The 16815-nt window shown below is 50.7% G+C and overlaps 1 protein-coding gene across 1 annotated transcript in view; it reads right to left on the bottom strand.

The window, feature by feature from the left end:
- Positions 1-497: 497 nt before the first annotated feature.
- Positions 498-16815, bottom strand: part of RNF32 (ring finger protein 32) — a 35071-nt gene continuing 18753 nt past the window's right edge. Inside the window, exons 7-8 of the mRNA XM_055421644.2 lie at positions 1371-1538; positions 498-744 (exon numbers count right to left, since the gene is read on the bottom strand). Coding sequence (XP_055277619.2) covers positions 523-744; positions 1371-1538 — 390 coding nt within the window. The 3' untranslated portion in view covers positions 498-522. The remainder of the gene's footprint in view (positions 745-1370; positions 1539-16815) is intronic.

The following is a 16815-nucleotide window of genomic DNA, read 5'->3' as shown; positions in this document are numbered from 1 at the left end:
AAGAGTCAGACACGACTGAGTGACTGAACTGCTGTTGAAACCGCTGAATATCTTATTTTTCTATCTTGGGTTTACGTATTCAAAGTGCTGGAGTCAACAGTAACTTATCCCATAGAGACGAAGCGACAACTACAAGGCCAGCATTTGAATGGCAGAGGGCCTTTGGGCGCTCTGAGAGGTTTAGCTTCAGTCCGCAGTCGGACACAAGCTGCAGCTGCAGGGCAGGCCTGGAAAGACGCTGCGAAGAGGGCAGGAGGGGACCCTCTACCCTCACGAGCAGCCCAACCAACCAACCGGAAGCCGAGCTAATCAGCAAACTGCAGAGCATCCAAGATAGAAGTTTTTAATCCGTTCCTCACTTCAGCTGACTCAGCTCATGAATTTGAAGTTTTCTCTCTATAAAGACTAGAATCGGATGGGTTTGTCAGCTTTCAAAATATTGTCAGCTTTCCTAATGTACAACTACCAACAATAAGGTTAACACTTCCCCCCTTGAATTATATAATTTTTTTTCCTGTGAATTCAACATTCAAGAATCCTCTTCTGATAGCAGGAGCGGCAGAGAGGACACGCGTGGAAAGGGGTGCTCTCCCCCAGGGAGAACTCCTCCAGGGCGCGGAGACACGCGTGGTGGAACACGTGTGAGCAGGACAGCAGGACCGTCTCCCGCGGTGCGGGCGCGGGGCCGCCAGTGGCCAGCGCGGTGAGGCAGATGGGGCAGTCGGGGGCCTCCCGGTGCAGGGCCTGCAACACAGGGCCAGGCGGTCACACGTGCAGGTCTCGCCTTGGCGGGCAGTGTCCCAAGTTTAGGTGAGGACCAGGCACCCTCAGACGTGGGTCTTCTACACGTGAGGACATTTCATCCTGGGTTAAAATAACGCTAATATGTCTGTGCTCTGCTATTCCTGTGAAAAATGGAAGGGACCGCAACCCACCTGGGATAACCCACTTCGAAACACAAACAGTTTATAAAATCTGAACCTCAGTAACTGACTTTCTTTTAATTAAGCAGCCTCTGACACTATGTAGCCGCTAAACTTCTTTATGCATTTTATCAATTTTGTGATTTCTAAGTAAGTGTTTCCCCTGCTGGGTCTGGAGTCTCTCTCCTCAGATGCAAGGGGCGGGCAGGCTGAGACTGGCAGGAAGCTTGGGGTGGGGGCAGGAGGGGGGCATGTGGGGAGGCCTTTGCCCTTGGCGCTTTCACTGCTCACTAGACGCCTTCATCAAAGCAGAATTCCACACCCAGGGCCCTTGGCCTCACCCCAGAGTGGGTGACGAGGGTCCAGGGCCCCTGGGGGCAGACACACATGCCAGGCCCCTCTACACGGTGCCCGGCCCTCCGCCCCCGGCAGGCTGGCTGTGCCTACCTGGGTCTGGATCTCGCCCCACTCCTCTTCGGAGAGCTCGCGGCCACAGCGCTCCTCCAGCTGCTGCAGGACGCTGCGGTTGATGGCCAGGCAGCGGTCCACCTCGGAGAAGAGCGCGTCGACGTCGCTGCGGTAGGAGCAGAGCAGGCGCTGGCTGATCTCTGTGAACTGAGCGCCCGCGCCCGCTGTGAGCCGCGCCGGGCAGCGCCCTGGGGTCCCCACCGCCCTCCCCCAGCCCCCCTCACACTTGCCAGCCCAGAGGGCCTGGGGGAGATTTCAGGAAGGGGCACCTGCCGGCAAGCCTTGCTTGGTGGCAGGGAGCACGCTGGTGAGGCGTTGAGGAGGGACCAACCCGGGTACATTGGGCCACATGGTTATCTCGCACTGGTGGTGCCCCGGAGCCTCACAGGCCCGCCCTGGGCGGTGCTGCCCCCGGGCCCGCGCCAGGGCATCGTGAGTGATGCCTGGCACGGCACGTCCCCTGGCTCTGCAGTGTTGTCCCTCACAGCTGCAGGTCAGGAACTGTCCTTTCAGTGTCAACATTTCCAAAAAGGGAATCCACGGGAAAGACTGTCCCCTCCCCTTTGAGCTGGTTACTCGTCCTGCCTTTCCCACCGAGCTCCAGAATCCTCACTGTGAACCCATCCCTGTTGCCCAAAGAGCTAAAAAAAGAGGCTGAGGTGATCACGTTACGGACACTCATGTCTGCTATGGAGCGCATTTTCAGGACTTGCCTACAATCCCGATTTCACCGCTAGCCTAAATATGAAGGCGGCTTATCAGAGTTTATGGCAAACTTCCGTTTTGCTTTGAAGGCACTGTCGTCAAATACAGTCTCTAACGTTCCCCCGGGCTCAGGCCTCTTTATAAAGGTCTGCATTTGCTACAAAGAGATCTAGAAAAGCACTCTGCTCTCAGGACAAACGAGGTAACGGGAATCGTGGAGGGCTGCGGCCTGGAACGCTGTCGTCTGTCGAGGGCGACAGCTCTGAGCGAACCAGGGTGGCCGAGATGAGCGCACGCGTTTGCAGGGCGCACTTGGCCACACGCGGCTTGTATAATGCTACGGGACGAGGTCACGTGGGAGGCGCGTGGACTCGGGCGCGCAGCCCTCTCGTCTGCCCTTCCGCGGCACTGGGGCCAACGGTGGCTCACGGCAAAGCGCGAGCTGTGTCCTCCGTCCTCGAGGCTCAGTCCAGCCTTGCGGTCCTGCAGGTGCGTCCACGCGGGCCCAGAGGCTGTGCCCGGCGTCCTGTGCTCCGCCGTCCGGGACACCGCGGGCGCCTTTCCGCACAGTCTGCGCCGCTCAGCCCCGTCAGAAGGCGCCTTCGCGGCGCCGGGGCCCCTCCCAGCTCCCAGGCGCTCCGCAGGAAGCCTGGAGCCTGGGCAGGGTGGGGCAGGGCTGTGGGCAGTGACCCTCTCGGCCTTGGTCCCTGGGGCCTACAGGGCGGGCTCTGGCCATCAGGGGAAGGCCGCCTGTGAAGCGGCCGCAGCCCACGGGGTTTGAATCCAGGCGCCTGCCTCTTGGGGTCTTGTCGGCAGTGGTTTCTCCGCTGTGTCAGAGGCCTGGACGAAGATGCTTTTTCATTTTGGAGTCCAGTTCTGTTTCTTGCTGACTAATTATCCAACCGGCAGCTGTATCCAAGCTCATGGGCTCCAACTGGCAAGGTTTCATTTTCTCTATTTCTGAGCCTTTCAAATACCTGATAATGTCTATTATTAAAAACAGAATTGGCCCCTATACTTTATTAAAAGGAAGAATTCCTTGGAAATGCATATACAGGTGCCTTCCAATTAATGTTTTGTAAGTCAGGTTTTCTCTAAGTTGGCTTTTTGCACTGTGAGAGATTCCCCGTGTAGAGCTCAAAGGTAAGATCGTTTCTTCCTCCAGAATTAGCCCCCGCCAGTGCAGACCTAACATAGTCTCTGGGATGCCGAGGTTCGCTCTCACACTGGGTCTCAGCAGAAGTGCTGCCTGCAGGGTCAGCAGAGCCGAGGTGTCCCGCCGCTGGGGTGGGGGGCCGCAGTCCTCTTCCAGGGGAGGCCGTTGCACCAGAGCATCCGCCTCGCCGGGGAGGTGCTAGTAGTGCCGATCCCGGGCAGCCCCAGCTCTCCTGGGTCAGCAGTGCGGGCGGAGGCAGCCGCCCATGTTCTCACCGCCCCGGGGGCAAGGGGACTGATGCTCACTGGCAATGGGAACTGCTCTCGTAGAAGCTGCCCAATTAAGGTTTAGGAGTCAAAGTTATTTAACACCGACTTAGTCGTCACTCCCTGAGATGTGGGGCTTCCCTGGCAGCTCAGCTGGTAAAGAATCCACCTGCCGTGCAGGAGACCCCGGCTCGATTCCTTGGTCAGGAAGATCCACTGGAGAAGGGAAAGGCTTCCCACTCCAGTATTCTGGCCTGCAGAATTCCATGGACTGTATAGTCCACGGGGTCGCAAAGAGTCGGAGACGGCTGAGCGACTTTCCCTTCCCTTCCCTTCCCTGAGATGTGGCCACCCAGCTTCAAGTGTGCGGTACCCTCCTGAGCTGTCAAGGGTCGCCTCAGGGAGTGCCAGAGAGAGTGTGGAGGCCATGGGCGTGTCCGTTTTCTTGCATGTGTGTGTTATCACGCGTGTGTGCCAAGACATCTGTGTCCCTCTTCCTGCACACCTGTCCTCGTGTCATGTGAGCTCGCATGGCTTGGGATGCACAGAGCTAGTGTGCCCGGAACAGCTGTGCACGCTGGTCCCAGGTGGCCCCGTGCGGATGTCCTCGGTGTCCCCTGCCGCCTCCAGCCCTGCGGTGGCACCGCCTCCATCTGCTCTGCCAACTCCGGGCTGTCTCCCCGCGTGCCCCCCGGCTGTGTGTCTGTCTGTGAGCCGCTCTGTGCACTGCCCACGCGAGGCGCCGGAGAAGCACTTGCTGAAGAAATGGCTGTGGCGGTTTTGCAGATGCAGCCAGGAACTCTGGGATGGCCAAAGTCGCTGCCACCCCTTCACCTCTCCAGGGTTTTTTCTCCAGGACACAACTGGTGGAAATCAACGTTTTCGACAAAATACCTGATGTATACTGTGTCTCCCCTCCAGGAAGGTGGGACGCACCCGAGGTAGCCGTGGGCCTGGGGGGAGGCCCTGGTTGGGGGGGCGCGCCCGGTGACGCCGGATCTGTGGCACAGCCCCCCAGCTGGAACCCAGTTCTGGGCGCAGAGGGCAGGGTCAGCGTGGAGGCGGGTGCACGGCTTTCTCTCTCTTCACGTCGCTCTCACACTTGTTAACGGGCACACTGCTGTCCTCAGCCTAAATGGGAAGCATTTCACAAATGAGGAAAACAGCCATCCCTTTAGTGCAGATTAACACAGGGAGCTGGTGGGAGGCTGCCGTCCAGCACAGGGAGCCCTGCCTGGCACTCTGTGGCACCCGGAGGGTGGGGGCGGGGAGGGGCCCACGAGGGCCAGCATTCTGTGTAATTACAGCCAGCTGGCATTGTCGGACGGCAGAAACCAATGTGACGTTGTAAAGCAGTTTTCCTCCAGTTAAAAAATAAATTTGACTAGAGCTAATCAGTGGATTTAGCAAAGTCACAGGACACAAAATCAATACACAGAAATCACTCGCATTTCTATATACTAACAATGAAAAATCAGAAAGAGAAATTAAGGAATCAATCCCATTCACTGTTGCAACAAAAATAATTAAATATCTACGAATAAACTTACCTACGGAGACAAAAGAACTGTACACAGAAAATTGGAAGACACTAATGAAAGAAATCATGATAACGTGATCACTGACCTAGAACCAGACATCTTGGAATATGAAGTCAAGTGGGCCTTAGAAAGCATCACTATGAACAAAGCTACTGGAGGTGATGGAATTCCAGTTGAACTATTTCAAATCTTGAAATATGATGCTGTGAAAGTGCTGCACTCAATATGCCAGCAAATTTGGAAAACTCAGCAGTGGCCACAGGACTGGAAAAGATCAGTCTTCATTCCAATCTCAAAGAAAGGCAATGCTAAAGAATGCTCAAACGACCACACAATTGCACTCATCTCACACGCTAATAAAGTCATGCTCAAAATTCTCCAAGCCAGGCTTCAGCAATATGTGAACCATGAACTTCCAGATGTTCAAGCAGGTTTTAGAAAAGGCAGAGGCACCAGAGATCAAATTGCCAACATCCTCTGGCTCATGGAGAAAGCAAGAGAGTTCCAGAAAACCATCTATTTCTGCTTCATTGACTATGCCAAAGCCTTTGACTGTGTGGATCACAATAAACTGTGGAACATTCTGAAAGAGATGGGAATCCCAGACCACCTGACCTGCCTCTTGAGAAACCTGTATGCAGGTCAGGAAGCAACAGTCAGAACTGGACATGGAACAACAGACTGGTTCCAAATAGGAAAAGGAGTACGTCAAGGCTGTATATTGTCACCTTGCTTATTTAACTTATATGCAGAGTACATCATGCGGAGAAGGCAATGGCAAGCCACTCCAGTACTCTTGCCTGGAGAATCCCAGGGACGGGGGAGCCTGGTGTGCTACCGTCTATGGGGTCACACAGAGTCAGACATGACTGAAGTGACTTAGCAGCAGCAGCAGCAGCAGCAGAGTACATCATGAGGAACGCTGGGCTGGAAGAAGCATGAGCTGGAATCAAGATTGCTGGGAGAAATATCAATAACCTCAGATATGTAGATGACACTACCCTTATGGCAGAAAGTGAAGAGGAACTCAAAAGCCTCTTGATGAAAGTGAAAGAGGAGAGTGAAAAGGTTGGCTTGAAGCTCAACATTCAGAAAACAAAGATCATGGCATCTGGTCCCATCACTTCATGGGAAATAGATGGGGAAACAGTGGAGACAGTGTCAGACTTTATTTTTTTGGGCTCCAGAATCACTGCAGATGCTGACTGCAGCCATGAAATTAAAAGACGCTTACTCCTTGGAAGGAAAGTTATGACCAACCTAGATAGCATATTAAAAAGCAGAGACATTACTTTGCCAACCAAGGTCCGTCTAGTCAAGGCTATGGTTTTTCCCGTGGTCATGTATGGATGTTAGAGTTGGACTGTGAAGAAAGCTGATCACCGAAGAATTGATGCTTTGAACTGTGGTGCTGGAGAAGACTCTTGAGAGTCCCTTGTACTGCAAGGAGATCCAACCAGTCCATTCTAGAGGAGATCAATCCTAGGTGTGCATTGAAGGGACTGATGCTAAAGCTGAAAATGCAATACTTTGGCCACCTCATGCGACGAGTTGACTCACTGGAAAAGTCTCTGATGCTGGGAAAGGTTGGGGGCGGGAGGAGAAGGGGACGACAGAGGATGAGATGGCTGGATGGCATCACGGACTTGATGGACATGAGTTTGGGTGACCTCCAGGAGTTGGTGATGGACAGGGAGGCCTGGCGTGCTGGGATTCATGGGGTCGTGGAGAGTCGGACACGACTGAGCGACTGAACTGAACTGAACTGAATGAAAGAAATCAAAGACGACATAAACAGATGGAGAGACAGTCCATGCTCCTGGGCAGGAAGAATCAATATTGTGAAAATGACTATACTACCAAGCTTAATGCACAGATTCAATGTGATCCCTATCAAATTACCAATGGCATTTTTCACAAAACTAGAACAAAAAATTTCACAATTCATATGGAAACACAAAAGACCCCGAATAGCCAAAGCAGTCTTGAGAAAGAAGAATGAAGCTGGAGGAATCAACCTTCCTGATTGCAGATTACATTACAGAGCTACAGTCATCAACACAGTATGGTACTGGCACAAAGACAGAAATATAGATCAATGAGCAAAATAGAAAGCCCAGAGATAAATCCATGCACTGATGGGTACCTTATTTTTAACAAAGGAGGCAAGAATATACAATGGGGCAAAGACAGCCTCTTCAATAAATGGTGCTGGGAAAAGTAGACAGCTACATGTAAAAGGGTGAAATTAGAACACCTCCTAACACCTACACAAAGAAAACTCAAAATGGATTAAAGACCTAAATGTAAGACCAGAAACTATAAAACTCTTAGAGGAAAACATAGGCAGAACACTCGATGACATAAATCAAAGCAAGATCCTCTATGACCCACCTCCTAGAGTAACGGAAATTAAAGTAAACAACTGGAGTTTCAACCGGTCCATCCGAAAGGAGATCAGTCCTGGGTGTTCACTGGAAGGACTGATGTTGAAGCTGAAACTCCAATACTTTGGCCACCTGATGACAAGAGCTGACTCATCCGAGAAGACCCTGATGCTGGGAAAGATTGAGGGCAGGAGGAGAAGGGGGCAACAGAGGATGAGATGGTTGGATGATATCACTGACTCATAGGCATGGGTTTGAAGGACTCTAGCAGTTGGTGATGGGCAGGGAGGCCTGGCGTGCTGCAGTTCATGGGGTTGCAAAGAGTCAGACACGACTGAGTGACTGAACTGAGCTGAAACAAGTGGGACCTGATTAAACTTAAAAGCTTTTGCACAGCAAAGGAAACTATAAGCAAGGTGAAAAGACAACCCTCAGAATGGGAGAAAAATAATAGCAAATTAAATAACTGACAAAAGATGAATTTCCAAAATATACAAGCAGCTCATACAACTCAATACCAGAAAAACAAACAACCCAATCAAAAAGTGGGAAAACGACCTAAAGAGACATTTCTCCAAAGAAGACATACAGATGGCTAACAAACACATGCAAAGATGCCCAACATTGCTCATTATTAGAGAAATGCAAATCAAAACCACAATGCGATATCACCTCACACCGGTCAGAATGGCCCTCATCAAAAAGTCTACAAACAATAAATGCTGGAGAGGGTGTGGAGAAAAGGGAACGCTCTTGCACTGTTCGTGGGAATGTAAATTGATACAGCCACTATGGAAGATGGTATGGAGATTCCTTAAAAAACTAGGAATAAAACCACCGTATGACCCAGCAATCCCATCCTAGGCACACACCCTGAAGAAACCAGAACTGAAAGAGACACGTGTGCCCCCTGCTCACGGCAGCGCCCTGTACCGCAGCTGGAGCGTGGAGGCGACCTCGATGTCCCATCAGCAGGTGAATGGATAAAGAAGTGGTGGTATTAATACATATATACCACGGAGTATTACTCAGCCGTAAAAAGGAACGCATTCGAGTCAGTTCTGATGAGGTGGATGAACCTAGAACCCATTCTACAGAGTGAAGTGGGTCGGGAAGAGAAAGATAAATATCGTATTCTCTGGCAACCCACTCCAGTGTTCTTGCCTGGAGAATCCCAGGGATGGGGGAGCCCGGTGGGCTGCCGTCTATGGGGTCACAGAGTCGGACACGACTGAAGTGACTTAGCAGCAGCAGCAGCAGCAACACATACATACGGAATCTAGAAAAATGGTGCTGAAGCCTTTACTTACAGGGCAGCAGTGGAGAAACAGACGAAGAGAACAGACTTACGGACACGGGGAGAGGGGAGGAGAGGGCGGGACGTCTGGAGAGAGTAACACGGAAACTCACATCACCACTTGTGACATAGACAGCCCGCGGGAATTTGCTGTCTGGCTCAGGAAACTCACACAGGGGCTCTGTATCAACCTAGAGGGGTGGGATGGGGCGGGAGGTGGGAGGGAGGTTCAAAAGGGAGGGGATGTGTGTATGCCTGTGGCTGATTCACCTTGAGGTTTGACAGAAAACAGCAAAATTCAATGAGGCAATTATCCTTCAATAAAAGATAAATTAATTTTTTAAAAAATTGAAGAAATGCAGGTTATTTAACCTAAGCTAAAGCACTGTGCCCTCGCCCTGCTGGCTAGCTTTTGCAGGTGAGGGGTGAAAGCACAGACGGCCCTGGAGGAGCGGGTCGTGGCCGAGCGGGGAGACGGCCCACATTGTTCCGCCTCTGACCCCGGCTCCCCTCCTCCGGGCAGCCTCTCCTCGCTGCCTTCCTGCTCAGCCTCTGCCCGGCCGGCCTGCTCCCTCCGCCCGCTGCCCGGCGGGCTTTTCCGCCCAGCTAGCGCTCGGCCTGGCTGCCCAGAGGGCTCTCTTGGCTCCTTCTGCTGACACTTGTCACCGGCCGGGGCTCCTTCCTTCTTCCTGTGTGTATTTCTTATCTCTTGGCTCCTCCGCTTCATCTTGGGGAGGCCCTTGGCATTCAACAAAAATGTCGCCTTGAAACTTGCAACAGCTGAGGAATGAAGCCCGCACGCGCCCCAGGGCACACCTGCAGGAGTGCCCTGCGGGCTCCTCGTGGGGTTGAAGAGAGGGCACTGTCAGCGTGGGAGGGTTCTGAACAATCTTGCAGTGCTGAGGTTCAGTAAAGCGTCAGTGTTGGGCTCCTAACATTGGCTCCAGCTTGTTGATAAACATGCTGAGAATCCTTCCCTGTGCACTTATGGCACAGCTCTAAAAGTGAGCTGGCGTGATTGTCTTCATTCTTGTGCTTCAAGTGTTGACAAGTTAGCAAGAATAATATCCTAAAAAAAGCTAAATTAGCAAATGGGTACAGACTATCCTGTGGCCATGTCCGAGGTGTAGCTATTATTAAGTATTTCTTACAGGTCAGATTCCTGCCTGAGCGGCATCCTTCTGTTCCTGTTAAGTCCCTCACTGTCACGTGGGTCAGAGGCCTTTAGTGGTTGGAAAGGCAAGAACACACACACGAAGACGATCGGCTTCTAGTTTACAGACTAGTGGTTAATATTAACTCTACAGAAGCATACGAAACACATAAAATCTTCCATTGCAAACGAGTATCTTCTTTTCTCTTTCTAAGCCTCACATTTCATATATTTGATAAATCAAGCAGTTAGGGATTCAGGTAACTGATACGTCGAGCAATCACTGGTCATTTACAAGTACATCCCGGCTAAAGAGTAAAGAAGACCCGCTCGCAGAAGTGCCCAGGTGAACTCTGCCTGCCCAGGGGCCCCTCTGAGCATCCATCTTGATGTCAGCAATTGCTTACTAATGTGTTGACTTACTGCCGCCCTCAAAAGCAAAGTGAAACGCCTGGAATTTACAGCGTATCAATGAATCCGTTGATAAGCTTTTACTGGTTTAATGTCCTCCCGTCTTGCTGCTTGGAGCCACTTCAAGTTAGCAACAGAATGTTTGCCATCTCTATGTGATAAAGGAAGTCAAAAGGGCTGAGCAAACGTGAAGACCATTATGCTGTTTGGTGAGATGGAATGAAAAAAAAAAAAAGAGCACCCTCCCGGGGCGGGGCTGGGAGCGGCGGCCCTAAAGTCAACCGCAGCGTCTGACAGACCCCTCGCCTCGCTTTCTAAACAATGGCCCGGACTTTTAGCTCGGGTGGAGATAATATAATGCATTTGAAAAGTTTTAATTGCCGCAATAAAAGGCCATACCTCAATTATATGACATGCTAGCAGAACTCCCAGATAAGGATCAAAGGCACTCAAGGACCGACCACTGCATTCTGGGCGCGCTCGGAGTTCTGTACACACGGTGACGGGCGTGAGCGCGCCGGCTCTCCTGACCTCCCCGCGCGGCTTTGATCTGGGCTCGGCCGGCGGCGGGGTCGCCGCGGACGCAGGGTGCCTCCGCACGCTTCCCCGGGCCACGGGCTCAGCAGGCGACCCCCTTCCAGCCTTAGCACGGCCCTGCCTGGCGTCTGAGAGACCTCCGGTGCGCCGCAGCCTCACTCTGCCCTGTTCCGTCTTGTCAGGAATGTGCCAGGGGTATTCCGGGCAAGGCAGCTCTGCCAAAACAAAGGCTGGGCCTGGGGGAGCGTGACTGTCTGCTGAGAGAGGACCGCTGCCTTCTGCTAGATTGCTGACACCCCGCAGACGGACGACAACTGAGCCGGGAGAAGACCTCATTAATCCCCCATATTAATCGCCCTGAGACAGAAGGGCCAGCGCGCAAGGCCAGGGTTCTTTTACAAGAAAGACGGATTGATTTATAAAAATAGGATGGCCGGAGCTAATCTAATCTCGAGTATTAAAGACATATCCATCTTGGTGAGGTCTTGAAACTTTAAAGGAAAGGAGCCCCTCCTCATGTGTGGGGCCTAAAAATACCACCGTCTCAACCCTGCTTTGCCTTTCTTTATGTGGATTAGCCTTCTTTTCCCTAAAGGGAACCAGGCCAGTGGTCCCCAGGTATGGAGGGACGTTTTCACCTATCTGCCAGACAAGGGGAAAGAAAAGGGAATTGAGTGGAGTGGAGCTTCTAGAGCTGAACAATTCAGTGTCCAGGAACACCCTGGATAGGTACTCCCAGTTTTCCTGCTGTTGAAACAGCCCTTCAGTCTTACAAGATGATTCTGAGGGCCTCCATGTGACACTTTAACACTTACTTGGCCAAATGGACAGTTTTTGAAAGTTGGTAATGAGTCTGTTGGACGCGGGGTTTCTCTTTGATCACTGGCAGACTCCGGTCAGTGGGAGACCCCTGGGGTATGGAGCTGCAGGGGCTGTGAGGAGAGGGGACCCTGCTGCAGCACCCCGACTTCACGGGCCCATGGAGGCGGCGGGGCCAACACGCACCCATCCGTTGGCCTTGGGCGGTGAAGTGGGTCACGCGGTTTCTTCCTTCCAGTCACTGGCAATTTCAGTTTTTTAGACAAAGCATAAGATGACTTTACATTGACTCTTGCCCGTGGTCAGTATGCAGATACAGCTTAGAAATGTGGCTTCTGGTTGCACAAGTCACCCCCAGTTTAAAGGACCCCTGGTTCCACAGAGAATGATAAATGCGCCATATTCGATACTGTGGCTACCGCACATTTTGCTCTGCAAACTGTCCAATTTCTGAAACTCAGACACTGGGTCCCTAATGGCGCGTTGATCTACAGTTCTGCGCAAGGAGGGTGATGGGGTGAGCACGCGGGTGTCAGCAGGCAGAGCCAAAGGCAGGCCAGTGCAGGCGCCTGGCGCTCCTGGAATGTCCCTGTCACAGGGCTGGTCTCCCGCACACTGGGGCCTTGGCTTTGGGCTTTATCTTTTACTGGATCTATCACTAGGGAACCTGCAGACCCCGATGCCTCTGAAGCTGGGCTTTGTTTGGGACACACGTCTGGTTCTGAAAAACTGTGGAGATGAAGACAGTGAGAATCCAGGACCACGAGTTACGCTTTATTTTAAATCTCTTAACCTGTGGTTTCTAGATTTGAAAGGCTCATTATACTGACAAGCTCAAGTTAAAGGATTTTTATAGGCATTTAAAGGAAAACAAACATTTTTTTAAAACTGAAATGCACGTTTGTTTCTTGATGAAAATAATAAAATTCTGTTTACATCATTGATGTTCAGCTGTTCAGTCGTGTCCAACTCTTTGTGATCCCAGGGGCTGCAGCATGCCAGGCTTCCCTGTCCTTCACCATCTCCTGGAGTTTGCTCAAATGCATGTCCATTGAGTCGGTGATGCCATCCAACCATCTCCTCCTCTGTTGTCCCCTTTTCCTCCTGCCTTCAATCTTTCCCAGCATCAGGGTCTTTTCCAATGAGTGAGCTCTTTGCATCAGGTGGCCAAAGTATTGGAGCTTCAGCTTCAGCATCAGTCTTTCCAATGAATATTCAGAAATCCTTGACGATTGACTGGTTGGATCTCCTTGCAGTCCAAGGGACTCTCAAGAGTCTCCACCATTAGAAAAATGCCATTGAATTATCTTTAATAAAATAGGGTATCCTTTTGAACTGAGATGAAAGTCTTTTTTTCTTAGGGCACCTCTGGACAATGACGTCTTTACTGACTCAGAGTTCACGGTTGTTTCATGTCTAACATCTTTCTTATTAGGCTGTTATGGTACTGCACTGAGAAACACTTACTCTATTCACAGGGTCACATCTTTTGAAAGTAGCCAACCCCTGAATAACACATGCATTTCAGTCTGTGTACTGATATAAGCTGATGCTCCGCTGTCACTGAAAACTCAGGTAGAGACGATCGTCTCACCCTGTTGACCACCCGTGTTGGTGCTTTGCTGAGCAGCTCGGCACGGTGGGGGCCGCTGGCCCCTGGCTCCAGTGGCAACGTCAGGAGGGTCTTCTAAGCCCCCAGTGCACGTGGGTCACCGCAGTGTCCTGGGCCCCTGGCAGGGCAGAGCTCAGGGCCCAGTGCGACATCTGTTGCCTTCTAGTAACTTTATACATTCTCTTGGGAAGTATTTATGTAATTAACATGGAATCTTCTGAGGATGAGGTATGAAGTAATGTCTGTTTTTCTCCTTCACGTGAATGCCGAGATTAACTGTCCTTTTCAGTAAGTCTTTTTCTTCACTGATCTGCTGTGTCTCCTTACTGTAGAGTCTCTGGACACAGGTGGGTGGCTTTCTGCTGCTTCATCACCCGTCCATCTGTCGTTTCACAAGAATCTCCAAAGTTTTATATATATTTTGATATTTAGCAAGGATGTGCGACCTCATTATAGCCTTGTTGGGACAGAACTGATGTATAACGTGGTGTAAGTTTCCGGTTTACAATGTGATGACTCGACGCACTTACATATTGGGAAGCAGTCACCACAGGAGGGTGCGTGCGTGCTAAGCCGACTCTTTGGGACCCCGTGGACCCCAGCCCACAGCCATCCCAGGCTCCTCTGTCCATGGGATGCTCCAGGCGAGAATACTGGAGTGTGCTGCCGTGCCCTCCTCCAGGGGATTGCCTCACCCCAGGGGTCGAACCCGAGCCTCTTAGGTACAGAGGGTGAGTTAACACCATTTCCTGTCGGTGGTGAGGACGTTTCCGATCTACGTTCCCAGCAGCTTTCAAGCGTCCGATAGTGTTGTTGATGGCCATCGCCGGGCCAAGCACCAGGGCGTCCCGGAGCCGGGCGCTGCCCTCTGCCGGCGTCCCCGCTTGCCCACCCCTCCCGCGGCGGCCCTGGCCACCGCCATGCTACTCTGCTTCTGGCAGTTCGGCTTGCGCGGGTTTCACATATGCGTGGACTCACATCACATAGCATAACGTCCTCAAGGTCCACGTGTGCTGGTGCGGATGGCGCCTCGCTTGCTCTCTCACGGCTCAGTTCCTCTGTGTGCGCCACGTCTTCCTCGTCCACTCTTCTGCCGACCGACGCCCAGGCTGCCTCTGGGCCGTGGCCGACATGCATCATGCTGCCGTCCACGTGGGAGTGCAGCGATCTCTCCGAGCTCTTGATCTCTGCTTCAGACGGTCAGATGCGCAGGAGTGGAACTGCCGGATGGTACGGTCATCCCGCTTTTACTCAAGCTTCAGTACCTCCGTGCGGCCTCCATCGAGGCTGTACCGATTTACATTCCCACCAACAGCGCCCAGAGGCTCCCTTTCCTCCACTTCCCCATCAGCACTTGTTCTTTCCTGCCTTTTCATTACAGTCATGCTAACAGGCAGGAGGTGGTGTCACCGTGGTGTTGACTTGCATTTCCTGATGATAACTGAGGCTGAACACCTTTTTCACGCCCCTGTTGGCCGTGTGTATGTCTTCTTCAGAAGAGTGCCTAGTCACTGCCTCTGCCCATTTTAAAAAATCAGATGGTTGGGTTGTTTTGGCTGTTGAGTTGTATGAGTTCTTTATATATTTTGAATACAACCCCCTCATGAGATTTATGATTTGCAAATATTTTCTCCCATTCTTTAGGTTGTCTCTTTTCATTTTGTAGACTGTTTCCAGTGATGTGCAGAAGCTATTTATTTTGATGTAGTTGATTGATTAATTTTTAGTTATTAAGAACATTTAATAAATAAAAACACAAACTGAACACTTTCAGAGAAATCTGGCTTCCATACCTAACTTCTCTTCTCTCTTCCCTCCTTTCCCCTCTAGCTAATTATGTTTTTAATTAAACCTTTTATTTTGTTTTGGAGTATAGCTGATATAACAAGGTTGTGATGGTTTCAGGTGGACCATTTATTTCTTTCTGCTTTTGTTGCCTGTGCTTTTGGTGTTGTATCCAAAGACATCAGTGCCAAGGTCAGTGCCAAGACTCCCCCTGGGCCTTTTGCTAAGAGTTTTCTGCTTTCAGGCTTTAAGTCTGTACCCCATTTTGGGTTAATTTTGGTTACGTCCTCTGGATGGATTAACTACTTTGTCATTATACAATGATCTTCTCTGTCTGCTACAGCTTTAATGTCTATTTTATCTGACAGAAGCACAGCTACCCCTGCTCTCTCTTGGTTTCTACCTGCATGCAGTATCTTTTTCTGTCCCTTCAATTTGAGCCTGTTTGTGCCCTTAATGGTGGAGCAAGTCTCTCTGTAGGCAGTTTTGCTTTTTATCCATCTGCTCATTTGACGCCTTTTGATTGGACAAATTAATTCATGCATATTGAGAGGCACCGCTGCTAGGTAAGGACTTCCGGACGCCCCTGCCGCCTCCTGTCTGTCCCTAGCTCCTGTCTTCCTCTCTTCTTCCCTTGCTGCTGGCCTTTGTGGACTGAAGGTCTTGCAGAGTGGAGCGTTCACTTCCCTTCTGTTTAACTCAGTGTATCTGCGGTAGGGTTTTGCTGTGTGGTTACCGTGAGGCTTACATAAAGCGTCGTATAGATCCAAGTCTGTTTTACACTGATAACTCTGACTGCATATACTCCACCCTTTTACTTCCCCCTTGTATGTTTTTGATGTCACAATTGACATATTTTTATAGTATTGACAAATACTATATAATTTCCATCTTTTTATAGTACTGACAAATATATTCACTGGTGGAGGTGATGGAGTTCCAGTTGAGCTATTTCAAATCCTGAAAGATGATGCTGTGAAAGTGCTGCACTCAATATGCCAGCAAATCTGGAAAACTCAGCAGTGGCCACAGGACTGGAAAAGGTCAGTCTTCATTCCAATCCCAAAGAAAGGCAATGCCAAAGAATGCTCAAACTACCGCACAGTTGCACTCATCTCACACGCTAGTAAAGTCATGCTCAAAATTCTCCGAGCCAGGCTTCAGCAATATGTGAATCGGGAACTTCCAGATGTTCAAGATGGTTTTAGAAAAGGCAGAGGCACCAGAGATCAAATTGCCAACATCCGCTGGATCATGGAGAAAGCAAGAGAGTTCCAGAAAACCATCTATTTCTGCTTTATGGACTATGCCAAAGCCTTTGACTGTGTGTATCACAATAAACTGTGGAACATTCTGAAAGAGATGGGAATACCAGACCACCTGACCTGTCTCTTGAGAAACCTGTATGCAGGTCAGGAAGCAACAGTTAGAACTGGACATGGAACAACAGACTGGTTCCAAATAGGAAAAGGAGTACATCAAGGCTGCATATGTCACCCTGCTTATTTAACTTATATGCAGAGTACATCATGAGGAACGCTGGGCTGGAAGAAGCATAAGCTGGAATCAAGATTGCTGGGAGAAATATCAATAACCTCAGATATGCAGATGACACCACCCTTATGGCAGAAAGTGAAGAGAAACTCAAAAGCCTCTTGATGAAAATGAAAGAGCAGAGTGAAAAAGTTGGCTTAAAGCTGAACATTCAGAAAACTAAGATCATGGCATCTGGTCCCATCACTTCATGGGAAATAG

This window comes from Moschus berezovskii, chromosome 3, assembly GCF_049115385.1.
Source record: "Moschus berezovskii isolate FMDL1 chromosome 3, NW_MosBer_1.0, whole genome shotgun sequence".
Classification (NCBI taxonomy): domain Eukaryota; kingdom Metazoa; phylum Chordata; class Mammalia; order Artiodactyla; family Moschidae; genus Moschus; species Moschus berezovskii.
The sequence above is the reverse complement of the archived record's forward strand: the minus strand, read 5'-3'. Positions and strand labels throughout refer to the sequence as shown.